The 14,048-nt window shown below is 39.8% G+C and overlaps 1 protein-coding gene across 4 annotated transcripts in view; it reads right to left on the bottom strand.

Annotated features, from left to right (window-relative positions):
- ARID1B (AT-rich interaction domain 1B) overlaps positions 1–14,048 on the bottom strand; it is a gene marked incomplete at its 5' end in the record, with an annotated part of 322,379 nt that overhangs the window by 282,939 nt on the left and 25,392 nt on the right. For all 4 annotated transcript variants that reach the window (XM_084284568.1, XM_084284570.1, XM_084284569.1 and 1 more), the window contains one exon: positions 7,106–7,300. In XM_084284568.1, coding sequence (XP_084140694.1) covers positions 7,106–7,300 — 195 coding nt within the window. The remainder of the gene's footprint in view (positions 1–7,105; positions 7,301–14,048) is intronic.

The following is a 14,048-nucleotide window of genomic DNA, read 5'->3' as shown; positions in this document are numbered from 1 at the left end:
TGATGCTTATTTAACTTCAAATGTAAATAAACTCCCGTCCTGTGCTTCCATGTAAAATGAGCTGTTCACAAGTAAATGATTTTTTATCTTCCCAGCAAAGCAGCAAATGACCCTCTGTTCTCCACTTCTGATCACCAAAATCTATTTCCTACCTAACTCCAATTTGGGCTGACAGCTAATTTTTCTCCTAAACAAAGTTCTCAATATCGGAATAACTGCTGCTTCCTTAACAGCCACCGTTTTCAAAGCACCAACCCCTGGGCTTTGCATATGTGGTTATAGCTATTAAGTATTCAACACAAAGTACAATCATTTAGCAGTAACAAAAATAATTTTTTATTTGGCATAGTATGTTGATGGTTCTCATACACTTGCTATACAAATGTAGGCTGCTGCTTACTCCAGGACAGATATAAAAATTAGCATTTACTGAACATCAGTAAGTGAACAGATAAAAACATCAACCCTGTCTCATTTCCAAGCAGCCTATCACCAGTTGAAGAATCAGTTCTTTTTCCTTTTCATCCTACTTTTTTTTTAAGCACCGTTTCAAAGAAATGATAGAAGCTACTGAAATGTTTCTATTTACCATAATAATGCAATTCCACTACTTTAGGGATTTTCCTTCGGTAAACAATCTCAGATGACCAGCATTAAGATGAAGAGCTAAGCTACCATAAAGACCTGAAACTTATGTCAAATTTGATTCTGTGATTATCTGTAATCTGTGCTCACCTCTCTCTATAGAGTGAATTACACTCAATGAAAGGGATAATTCTAACGGAGACAATACAACATAAAGCCTTATCCTGCCATGAACTAAAGTAGCAGCCTTTTTTTCAATTTAGTCAATGAGGCTTAGTATACCGAAAAGAAAGAACCATACTAAACATTTTCCTACAGTCTGCACAAGCACACTATTTAGCATTTTGTGAAATCTGAAATTTAAAAAACCCATTTCTTTACATGACAAAGAGCACCAACTTTTCTTTGCAATTATTAACACTTGACCATCAAAAGATCCATTCTTAAAGATGACCTTACAAGAAAGACAAATAGCTGTGACTTCTTGTCCCCTTTTTCTGATTCATAAAAGGAAGGACTCAAACTTTACGCTCTCCAGGAAGTATTTCTTCTATTTATTTCAACTACAGCTTTTTTGCTGGCAGTTTGCAGCGGTTTGACAGAACAGCAGACACGCCATTCAAATCAAGTATTCTGAGAAATTATTTTCATTCAATATATTATGTTTTTAATGGAGGAGAAAATTGAGAAAAACTCATCTTTAAGATTTTCAACCTCTGCTTACCACTAAAGAAGGCCCATGAGCTAATCAGAGCTCCAACTAAACGTCCAGGAAAAATGCAAAACAAAATAAACAAAAAACCACACCCAAGGCAAATCAAGCAAAAATCCTGGGGAAAATTTTTTTTTGAAGCATGCAATGATCAAAGCTTCACAATTTCTTTTTATGTGCGTGTATGAAATGCATCTATCGGTCTTTACGAAAAGGCAACACGTCTCAATGCTTTGTCCTCCGCCAGTTCTTTTTGATAATCAATCATATTGATTCATTCTCTGCCCTTGCAAAATAAATAGGCTAAGAAATGAAAACTCTGCTTATTTCGTATATCTACTCCCTTAACCAATAACAACATCATCTGTGCTAAAAGCTGCTCGGGAGCACAAAAAACTGCAATCTATTCAATATTCTCTAGCTGGTGAAGGCAATTGCACACACACAAGACAACAAACACACCACTTGAGTAGCACTCGCCGTATACATGCGCTACATTTCAGTTAATAGTTCACAGCAAAAAACTTTACAGTCAGCCTCAATTTCTTTGCATATTTCAACCTTCCAGAATTAAAATTATTTCAGAAATAACACACACAAGCAGACACCCAATAGTAAACACATTTGCGCTTGCTAGCTTTAAAACTACCTGCCAAGCCAATAGCCGATTGATTTCCTTGGCGTAAATTCGACATTTCCAATCTGGGACATTACCCAATATGAGGACTGTAAACCCTTTCCTAAATGAGGTAATCACATTGGTGCTTCTATAGTTCTGGTTGACTTGCAGTTTCCATTACAATAAATTCTTGCTGCACATTCCCAGAGGTTTTGTAACTTCTCTGCACCTTTAAAAAAAAGTTACTCCTAGCTGAAATCTGTCACATAAGACCTCAAAAACAAACAAACAAAAAAAAAAAAAAAAAGCAAATTTTCCTTACTTAATCCTCAAAAAATCTGTACAAAAAAAAAAAAAGAGAAAAAATATTTCTCTGAATATTTACAGTTCCACTTTTAAAACTGGGGACATTGACAAGGTTCATTTCTGCGTTCTGCAAATCAAGAATACAAGAAACGTGAAAGGGACAAGTGACTAGCACAGTTGTATTCTACAATATTTATCTAGTGAAAAAGAAAGAACAGACAGGCTCAAATCTCATAACTGAATTAGTGCTAGCAGGCTCAAGGCTCTGAGATGAGTGCATGATGAGTACTGAAGTGAAAAAGTACTGAAATACTGCACTTTAAACAGCTATTAGAAATGGCTATTGTACACATCCATGCAACTCTCCTTCATAAAGGAATTTACCATGCGTTATAGCAACATGTTCCTATTTACACAATGAGTTGTTGTTCCAGTCCATCAAGTACACAAGAATTTTTAATGCATCCTAAAAAAATCAATTAGGCAATGATCATCTGATTAAACAGCCACATCATACCATTCAATTCTTTCAAACATACTCGTAAATCCAGGCCTTCAGATTTTGCTACAAACTTCCAAAACCTACACAAACAGCATATTACAAGGAGCTGATTTTTAAGCTTAATGAAATTCAGCACAAACTAAAGTATTACATGCTATTAACCTGGAAACGCAACATCAGACAAGGACAGAAAAACCTTCTTTTAGTAGGTACTCTCAGTTTTAATATAAATGTTTTTACAAAGTATCAGAACACTTCCCACAGCACAGAGCACAGAAAACACCTTGAAAGGGCATCGGAATCAAAATTGGAAAACTGATTAGGGCGTCACAACCAACTTGGTGAAGGTCCAAAAGGTGGGGAGGGGGAATAAGTAGATAAACAAAAAGAATGTTTGTTTTTTTTTTTAATCAGATCTTAAATATTCAGCCTACAGTGAAATACATTGCAAAACTATGCCTGAAGTATGAAGTTGCTACGTATCCCTGCTTATTAGTCTTCTTAATTTTGACATCACTCTTTGCAATTCCAAGATGTATCTGAAGAAAGTCTGAGAAAGCTGGGGCTATCAGCCTGAAGAAGAGAAGGCTCTGGAGTGACCTTATAGCGTATTTTCAATACTTAAAGGGATCTTATAAAAAAGGTGAAGAGCAACTTTTTGCTTGGGCATACAATGACGGGACAAGGGAGAATGGCTCCAAACTAAAACGAGGGGATTTACATTAGAGGTTAGGAGGAAATTCTTCACTGTGAGGGTGGCGAGGCCCTGGCACAGGCTGCCCAGAGAGGCTGTGGATGCCCCATCCCTGGAGGTGCTCAAGGCCAGGCTGGATGGGGCTTTGGGCAACCTGGTCTGGTGGGAGGTGTCCCTGCCCATGGCAGGGGGTGGAACTGGGTGGGCTGTAAGGTGCCTTCCAACCCAAACCCTTCTGTGGTTCTGTGATCTGAGAGCTCAGAAAGTGGAAGTTAAACCTGAAAGTATGTGGTTGTTTTCTGTTTTCAAATACATACGGTTATCTCCCTGATGCCCTGGGAAAGGAGTGCTAGTAATCCCCAAATTGCATTCCTCCTATGCAAACCAGAAGGGAGAGTACATGAAGTAGCAGTATTAAGACTCACATGCAAGACCAGCATTGTAAAACCCTGGGATGCAAACACTGGCCTTGCTGCAACTTGTGTTTCAATCATGTCGAAAACTCACAACCTAGACACAGGTGAACTTGCTGCTGGGTTTGCCTTGCCTCCTTTCCATCTCCTCCCACTGAATGGAGGGAAAACAAAGAAAACCTAAGCTTCCTAACAACATTAAGAAACCATCTTTGTTAAGTAATTCATCAACCACATCTATTGCCTACCGCCAAAAGAGAGATGAACTATCAAGTCTGCAATCCTACAAATAAAACATATGATGCTTCTAGTAATAGTTTCCTCTCTTATATTTCCCTTTTTATGCAGGTACACTTTACAAACTCATTTGATCTTTAATATCCTAACCCATGAAGACAATTTTACTGGAATCAGTCCAGAATTCTTTTTGTCTTTACTTGACCCATACTGAATTAACTGGACATGCCCTTAATATCAGATAAAATGCTGTAGCCATTTCACAGAACATATCCAACCCATACTTTCTGGATTTCCTTCAACGTCCTGACATTTCCACACAGAATTCTAAGGAAGTTTGGGGTTTTATTTCAAAATTTTTTTACCAAGCATGCCTACAACAAACAGAAGTCTGAAGAAGATGTCTGCTACATTATGTAGAGACCACTTTTTCAACAGGTTAGCAAACTATGCTCAACACCCACGCTGCAGATAGGCAGAATGACAACATTTCATCTTTTCCACTCTTCAAACTTTCTGATGTCAGAGGACTCCCTCCCCACGTCTCTCCTCCACCTCTGGCTTGCAGGCTGTAATGAAAGGCTTCCAATAGGAATACACTATTCCTTGCTGCAGCATGACCCCACCAGCTACCTACATCTAGGCAGTTACCTTCATTTTCATTAATTTCAGGTCAATCATTAGGGTGATGTTTTTCCATCTGTTCCTGCACTTGCAGCATCCTATAGCAGAGCCTGCAAGTTGAAATCTGTCAAGTCCCATAGCTCCCACCTCAAGCCACAGCTCTGACTGACAAAGATCTAGACTTAACATTTCAAGGTCTTCTTCAAGATTCAAATATCTTTACAGCCTAACAAAAAGCCTGCTCGTTCCATCCACGGAAACGGAACTGACACCCTCAGCTACCTCTGGGAAACAGCGAGCTATAACTTAAAATAAGAACAACCTCCCTCAGAAATGCTTCCCTCCCTTCCTACAGTGTGGCTTTCCACCCTCATAACCCACCTACCCGATGCCCTTTTTGCACCATACTTAAAACCAAAGAAGGTGTATGCTAAAGGCCCAGGATGATTTAACCGATCAAGCTTTCGGAAGTGTCTTGTGGTTTTCATTAATTCAATGTGACACTGTGAAGGACTCCCATTTTCAGAAAGTGCTGAGATTCATCTTCTGAAACTTTTGGCAAGATTATTTTTTTATATATATTATATCTAGAAGTAGGCACATGCTATGCAGCCAATTTTAACAAGCAAAGCTAGGCTCTCCTTATTTAATATTCATGTCACAGGAGTAAAAATCCAGCCAGGAATCAAACTGTGGCATCCTGTGCCAAAGACAACTTACCACTCAGCTGGTAAGTTGGCAATTCAATTTACAAACCTGCATTCCTGCATTTTAATCCTTTGTAGAAAGGTGGTAATATACGAGCAATATGAAAAGAACTGGATTCAGATCATTAGAGGTTCACAAACCAAACACGCGAAGCTTTGGAGGCTGTCCAAAACAAAACCATGCCTAGGTGGTGATGTCCGTTCAATAAAAATTCAATGTCATAATTATCCTCTCGCTTTTTCCCCCCGAAGAGCATTAGTGCTCAGAACCGTGCTGCTGCTCGGCCAATTACATTAATGCCGTTAGAAGACAGATAGGGCCCGCAGCCAATCGCTGTGCCAGGTCACTGCCTGCTGACGGATAATTTACAATTAGCAAGCAATTAGCAAATGAAGTGAAAATTCAACACTCATCTCCACATAACGCAGAATAACTCATTTTTAAATTAAAAATATGTTTTAATAACTTTAGTTTGGCTACTGACTCCTTTTACCAGTTTCTCCTCCTTTATGACTGACAAAACGCCGCGCTGTCTGAAGTGAGAACCACGTCTATTGTTTGATATTTCTAAATGAAATAACCTCTTCCTTACAGCTAGATACCTATTTAACAACAGAAAAGAACAAAAATGAGAACTGTTGATAAAGGTAATATTCACTCAACTAGTGTATTTGAAAATTTCTAGCTCACTGAGCATCTGATGAACACCCTGTACCAGCAGACAGAATTAACAGAAATAACTGGAACTAGCCAAGCACCTGTCTGGGAGTCCGTAATCTTCTTTTCTTCTCTACATTTAACAGTAAATGACGTAAAAAGAAACTGATCTGCAACTAGTCAGTTGCACAAAACAAAATGCTGCTTCCCATTAATCATCAACTTATTAGCTTGGTATGCTCACAACATAGTAAAGAGCTCAGAGCTCCTTTTACCTACACTTGCAATCCTAAAAAAAAATTAAAAAAAAAATAAAAAAATCTAAGAAAAATTTGCCAACATAACTTCTAGATAAATTTGTTTCAGTCCCACTCTAGAAAAATACTGTATCTTCCTTAATATGTATGGTATGGGTACGGTAATTAACCTTCTCTTAAAAGTGCAGGAAAAAATGCACAAGAGCATCATCAACAGTGAAATCCAAGGAGATTAAAGGAGATTCTTGCATGTTCCTTGATACCAAAAAATTAGCCTAACTTTTGAAGGAGTTATTGAGGCGAAAAAATTAACAAAAGTTACAGAAAACTCTTACAAAAGGAGGATAGGGGAGAAAAAAAAAAGAACAGCTGATAGAAATACCTAACACGTTTGCATGTACTGGACAACACTAGCGTTGCTGTGCTGACACCAGCTCTAGGTTTTCATCTTTTAGATAAATAAGTCGTGAGCCAGAAAGAAAGAATTAAAAAAAAATAAGTTAAGGAAATATACAAGGCTAAGTGATGTCAACCGAGAAAGAAAACTGATTATGTTTGACCTATTTCCCTCTCCAAGAAGACACCAGCAACAAACTAACCTCTTTTCTGACTGTACACAGTTTCAGAAAACATTTACACTGTCAACACGAGGTATTTCCTTTTGAAACAGTCCTTCACCCTCCTTCTGGAAGAGACGAACTTATCTCTGAATTCTTCCCTTGCACCCACTGCACTACCACAACGTCGGAGAGAAGGGAAACCCACACGAGAGAGCGAAACCCTCCACAAACCTGCTGCTGCGGATACTGCATTCCTCCCATGGCGGCCGGGGCTCGTCCCTGCATTCCCACGGGGTAGCGCTGGGGGCCGGGGGGGCCGTAGGACTGCCCAGGGTAGGGGCTGCTCTGCTGCGTCTGAGAGTGAGGGTTATTGCCCATGCCGTACAACTGAGGTCTCTTCATCACCATTGGATCCATTGGACTGCCCTGTTAGTGAACACAAGCAAAGAATGGGTTTAGAGATACTGGAAGAAATGGGTCAGCACAGCCACGCTCACCACAGACAGGTCATACAGGCATTTGCTCAATACTTTATCCCTTTCTCCCAAAAAGATGAAAAATCAACATGGCATGCGAACAGGCGAAGTACCACAATTAGTTGGGTGGGTTTCTGAATGGTGAGTTTGGGATTTACATTCAAATATAAATAAATAAAATGAACTTTGCACTCAAGTTTAGACATTGTCTCTCACCTACAAAGACAGGTATGATAATTACCCAATAAATCCCAGCTTAAGAAATAATTAAGTATGCTGTTGTAAACTGATTAGCAACATTGACTTCAACATGTAAACATACATCAAATCATGTCTATCAAGAGAGATACATGTAATGGGAAACCATTCAACCCTGAGAAAATGTCTATTTTCTTTCCTTGAAAAAAAGGGACAAGTGTAAAGAAAAGGAAGTTTCCAAAAAAGTGCAATGCTTCACAGCCTTCACGTCACTATCATATGCATTACTAAGGTTCCAGATGATAAGGCAAGTCATAACCCAAAATTTACATAGACATTTATTTGCCTCTTTAACAGACCTCAGAAAATCCAAACTGAAATCAGTGATGGAGGGGGATGGGAAGCAAGGGGTGGAAGTTTTATTTTTAGACTTCTTGGCAGGACTTACCAACACCATAACAGCTTCAGGACGGGTGTCAACCATTGTATGGCATTACTCTCACATTTGATTACTGAGGACTAACTGAACCAGAAAAAAATACACTTTTGTCAAGTGCAGCAGCACTGCATTGTTAATATGACACCCATTTTTTAATTCCTGAGTGCCAAACAGTTGTATTCAACCAAGAAAACTGTTTTTTTTCCTTTTTTTTTTTTTTTTTTTTATTTTTAAAAGCCTACCACAGTTTCATCTTAATGAGATTTCCCCCCTTCCCTCCCCAGAAAGAGGTGTATTAATTCATCCAACCAGTCTGCCTTCCCTCCGGTAGCAGGATTCCTTCCTATGGCGTATTTTGTACATTTTTTCCAACAGTGCACTGCTGACCAGCTTTATTTTAAAGACTTCCAATGTAATGTGACTTCTGCGAGGCCTTTTCGGCTGCTATGTTCTGATGTAATAGTTACTATGACAATAAATTACTTTCTCACTCCCATCCCTGTTTCTTTTCATTATTGCTGTTTGTACTACTGAAACACTATGTTTCCCCCCTTCCCCCAATAACACAGACAGGTATTTCCCCTGTAAACTAGCCACTGCTTAACAGTTATATGTTGTTCTTACTACTTATTCCTTGCAAGGGAGTAACTCAAACCTTCTCCCCGTTTTCTCCAGCTTTCCCTACCTCTACCAACACCTGTTTGCTAGGAATGTGACCCAAACCAAATATAGTATATCCATCTCAAACGTTGCCATAATACACCTGCAAAACGTGGAAATTATAACCTCATTCTCACATGACACCTCTATTCACTTCAGAAGTGGATTGCACCCACCCTTTTTAGTTTTCCACCATAGAGAATTGCACATTCACTTCTAATTTGGGGTGAGTATTACTCAGCAATTATCCACTTTATTATTTGCCTTTTTTTTGTGGCCAGATCAGAACTTTCTATTTTTCACCACTAAATGTCTCTGGGTAACATATTATTTATATTTCATACTTTTCAAATTCCATGGTTCCCCAAACACTGTAGGCCGCCTGATCTCTACCAACACATTTTTTTTTATTATTTTATTTTTATTAGGCCATTGTGCATCTCAAACTTTTAAATAAGAGCAGACAGACGTAAAAGTTTAGCGGATGAACTGGAGATACCTTCTGACATGTTCCCAAGGGACAACTTAAATTACCCTTCTCTAGACCAAGATAGTTTCTCTGTGTTTATTTCAGTGTTTCCATGTTCATTCTGGGTACCACCTGTTGTATGCCTCTCCTCAAATATAAGTCCTTGTTTAAAGCAAGTTTTGGGTTTCCTTCATGAGATTCTTATGAAGCCTAACTCCCCTGCTGATTGCCCCCATCTTCTGTTTCAGTGTATTGTTTCCAGGTCTCAATTCCTATAAGAAATTAAGTCAAATTTAATTTTAATTAATTTTGAATGTAATATTTTCCACTCCCCCTCCAATACTTAAGTAGTACCATAAACAATACAGATAATTACAGCTAAAATAGTCCAACACTTTATTTCCATTATGAAGACTATTTTCAGGTGGGTATAGACTTTGCCAAACTTCAAGTATTTAGGCTGAAATTTTCCAGGCCATATGTATGCCTGAGGCTGAAATTCTCTGGAAAATTCAGCTGAAACAGTTCAGCTATGTCTTAGAATGAGGTCACAGAAGAATACATTGCTTATGTTCTTACATAAAATACTTAAAAATACCTCTTGAATACCATGGTTTGGGGTAGACAATTTTAATTTGCTGGGGTGACAATGGATTTTAAGGAAATATAAAACATGTACCCCTATGAACCCCTGATTTTCACCTGATTCTTAGGAGAGGAGGAAGAAACCAGAGAGCGTGAGGTGCACACAACAAAGCAAGACCAGATCAAAAGAGCTGCAAGGTATAAGAAGGTGGCCTGAAATTTGCCAAAGAAAGGACAATGGGTTTAAAAAAGCAGAGGAGAGAGAACTGGGACAGGAAGAGCAGAAGAAAAGAGGAAACAAGGTCAGGAGGTTAAATGGATACAGGCTGAAGAGTCTCTGTCCAGTGGACAAGTGACCTCCAAGTGGTAGAGGTCCCTTGTTTGTTCATTAGTTGGTTTGGAAGGTAAGCCCTGACATTTCCTCCCTGACATTTCGTTCTTCCCTGCTTTCTTCTCCCTAACCTGGTGCCTCTTCAGCTCCTGCTTCTCCTTGTGCTCTCCAGGAGAGCTGCCCCTCTGGCCCTTGTGTGATGTGAAGGCTCAGAAAGGAGGAGGCCTGAAGAGCCCGAGCTGCTGCTGGACCTCCAGGCACTGGGGGCTGTAGGTGACCCACACAGCGCTGAAACCAAAGGGGCTGTGGACGCTGCATATGGCCAGCAAGGGACACGGGCAAGGGGGGACCTGGGCACACTCAGAACTTACTGTGTATACTGCAAGCAATGCACCACGATCAAAGACTGCAGATACTGAAGATGAAAGCATTAGATAGGACCAGACAAATGGCTGGGACACACCAGAGAGACCCACTCGTGCTCATCAGTGCTGATTGCCCTCTCCATTCTCCAAGACCTCAGGGATACAATAAGCAGCAGTAAAGTCCCCTGACCATGTTTAGGACTGGAGAAGCAAGACTGTAGCATTAAGTAACATGACCTGAAGCCACATCAGAGAAGGATGGCCCATCTTAGCCCTGCTGCTTTCTTCTCCTGAGGAGCACGAGGAGGCAGATGATCCTGATTGAGACACTAAGCTGAACTCAGCACTGCACCCACCTGAAGCACACTCACATAGACAGAGAGGCCAGGAACACAGCTGAGAACACTTTATTGTCAATACCACAAGAAAAAACAAAACCTGGGATGAAAACTAAGAATAAGTGAAGTCTCAGCAATCTTCTAGCATCAAAGAGCTCCTACACAAAACCCAGCGAGGATGCACATCTCATCCCACGCACTGGTCGGTCCCTATGGAGGGTGGCAACCTACCACTGCTACCACTGACTCCATCCAAATGAACTCATGACTGTCCGTGTGCTGCAAGTACAGGTGAGGACACCTACCAGTGGCTGTCAACATATTTCTGCATGGCCTAACAAAGCCAAGTAACCCACAAGACCACCTCCCTCCCCAGCTTTAAGAAACATTATCATTGCAGAGTTGTGTACTGAGTTAGGAACTGTTGGGAACAAGTTTTCCCTCAGTATTTCTCCTGTTACCTTCACGGAAGATGGTCACTGCTCTAGGGACGGGTCAGCAGCAGCGCAGGGATGGGGGCTGCTGCATGCTACAGGACCAAATGCAATATTTATTATACAAGTGAGAAGATGGGTAGCAAACAAAGCAGGACGCAGTGGGATGAGGAAAGCTGATTAGGGTGGTCGTAAGCTGCTCAGCCAAAAGTGGATACTACCCCTCCATCTGCCACAGTTTTTACCTAATGTTGAATAAATTATTAAAACAATAAATTTTCAAAATGTAACAGTTTAATGCATCCCTCATTTCCTCACTTGGAGTCATGCAATTTAATTTGCAGAAATGCTTCATACAACTGCAGCAGCTTTTGAATTTGATGAGATGTGCTTTCGAAGAGCTGTATGTTGCAGAAAATTTGACCTACAGCCATCATAAACAGGCTACTCAAACTTCCTTTAGTAGTGCCTCAGTTTCCCAACTGTAAAAATGAAAAAGAAAATCATTACTTCTTCACTAGAGAGGTGATTTTAGAATTTAATATGACTGTGATCAATACCATAGAAAACTCTTAAAAAAAAGAAAAGAAATTGTCTTCAGAACAGTGCATGATAAGAAAGACCTGGAGCCATACACTTAACAGCAGAAAACAGCTGCTCCCTGAGTACTGGGTGTCCTGTACAGTGGAGGTGAAAGTTAAAGTTAGAAAAAGTTTAATTATAACGCATGCCCAATTTTCAGCTTTAGCACTCTTTAAAAGTTTTATTTTTATAGAAAGTTTCATCCACAATGTTCTGAAAAGCTAAAGAAGTGTGTTATCATGCTATCTGAAGGTTCCTTTAACATTTAAAAGTTCAAATAACTTTTTTCTAACATTAGTTTCAACAATGTTCAAAGACAAGTTTCGGGTGGCAGGGTCAGTATGACAAGTATCAACCTCTGCATGTTGTAGGGATCAACAACCAACCCCTCCACACCCGCTCTAACACTTTGCAAAGGTGAAGGTGTTGGTATAACTGCACTGTATTTTTCTAAATCCCAGTGGACGTATATTAGCATGGACAGATGCTGTGTGCATTCTCACATCTTCCATGCCTTTACTTCATTCTATCACATGCTATATTAGAAAGTTTTAATTACTTTTTGGTTTTATTTTAGTGTCATTGCAGTTATCAGTATCCATTCATTACCCTTCCCTTCCTTTACAGGAATACGCACATTTTTGCCAATTTAGTTTGCATATCCTAGTTTTTACTGCCATATTCTGCCAGGCAAGACTGAGTGGATTCTGCATTTTACTTCTGCCTCTGCTCCTCCTTTTCAACTTGCTGCATTTCATTTAAACTTTGCATAGATCTGCAGTTCCTCAAAATACCTCAGTCTTGTTCTTTGCTTCAGTCTGCAATAATATTATAATTTATAACCCCTTTATTATAGTGCCTATCTTATGTCAGTATCAGATTCATTTGCACATGTACCAGGCTTTGTAAGAACAGAGCATTTCGTAAGAGTCCTCGCCTATTATGTGCCTTGTGAGCACATTAAAGCACCCAATGGAAGGTTTGCTAATGATTTCAATAGGGCCAAGATTTCACTCCCAGTCTTTACACTGACAGTCCCACCATTAAGGTAAGATGCAGAGAAGTCTACCCTGCCTACAGATAGTAACCGGCAAACTTTTTCTATTACCTGCTCCTCTTTTCGATGTTTTGTATAAAAGAAGGCATGAACTCAGCATCGCCACTATAAGTGGTGGAAAATATTTACACCCACTTGTAAACTCAGTAACACTACTGCTTCACTACTGCCTCTACTAGCCAAAGGAACCAAACAAACCACCTTCTCCCCAGAGTATCTGGAGACTCAATTTTGCCTCTTCTAAAAGAACAGAAAAAAATTACTACTTTCTTTTGCTATTTAACCAGTGCTTTCGCTAATATCTCACCTCCTCTCAGATCTCAGGCAAGGCGCACACTAGGATAACTTTAGCAGCTGTCTGACCAAGATACATTGGCTCTTCCTTTTACATTATGTATTATACATACTAAGTTATATTACACTTCTAACATATATTACACTTCTAACACCGAAATCTTTATCTGAAAATTTCAAAGGTATTTACAAATATGAACAATCCTGGTCACAGTCCCAAAACAAAACTTGCTGTTTAACAACACCACAAAGAACCCCACCACTGATGTCCTGGGGCAGGAAAGAGTGGGAGACACTTTACAAAGGTCACAGTGGGATTCAGGCATGATGATAGCGCCCTGACACGAGGAAGACGGAGCAACTCACTGCAAGACAAGAGCGCTCACATGAGATACAACGACTCTTCAGAGAGAAAGTGTGCTTTTCTGTTTGTTCAAAAAAATTGAAAGAAGCATTGGCTTGGCTGACAACAGCAAATGCACCAATTTAAAGTGACTATAAGCCACAGTGCATCCCAACAACTAATGCTACATCATTTGCGCCTGTAACAAAACAACATGAACTCAACACTCTCCAATAGGCTTGCCCTCAAACTCCTAGAGCTGCTGAATACAATAACTCTTTGTTTATTCATTGATCTGCAGCCAAAGCTGCTGTCTCTGTATTAAAAAAAGCAGCCTCTGATTAATACCAAAGCCTTGAAACCTCATAATAAAGACAGCTGACAATCAGCTACCGACATTCCAAGAAAGATGGGCATGGAGCTCTCAGCTCTAGGTCAGGCACCAAGTTACAAATTTATCGCTGGAGATAATCACAAGTATTCACTCTAATACAATGACACAGCTGGCATGAGGACGCAACTGGGGAAAAGATAATCCATTCCTAGATAATGCCATCATTTGTATGAACATGTACAAGGACTCCTCAGCCAACGGTTTTACAC

Source organism: Netta rufina, assembly GCF_964035555.1.
Source record: "Netta rufina genome assembly, chromosome: 3".
In the NCBI taxonomy this organism is placed as follows: Eukaryota; Metazoa; Chordata; class Aves; order Anseriformes; family Anatidae; genus Netta; species Netta rufina.
This window is presented reverse-complemented; position numbering and strand designations above follow the sequence as displayed.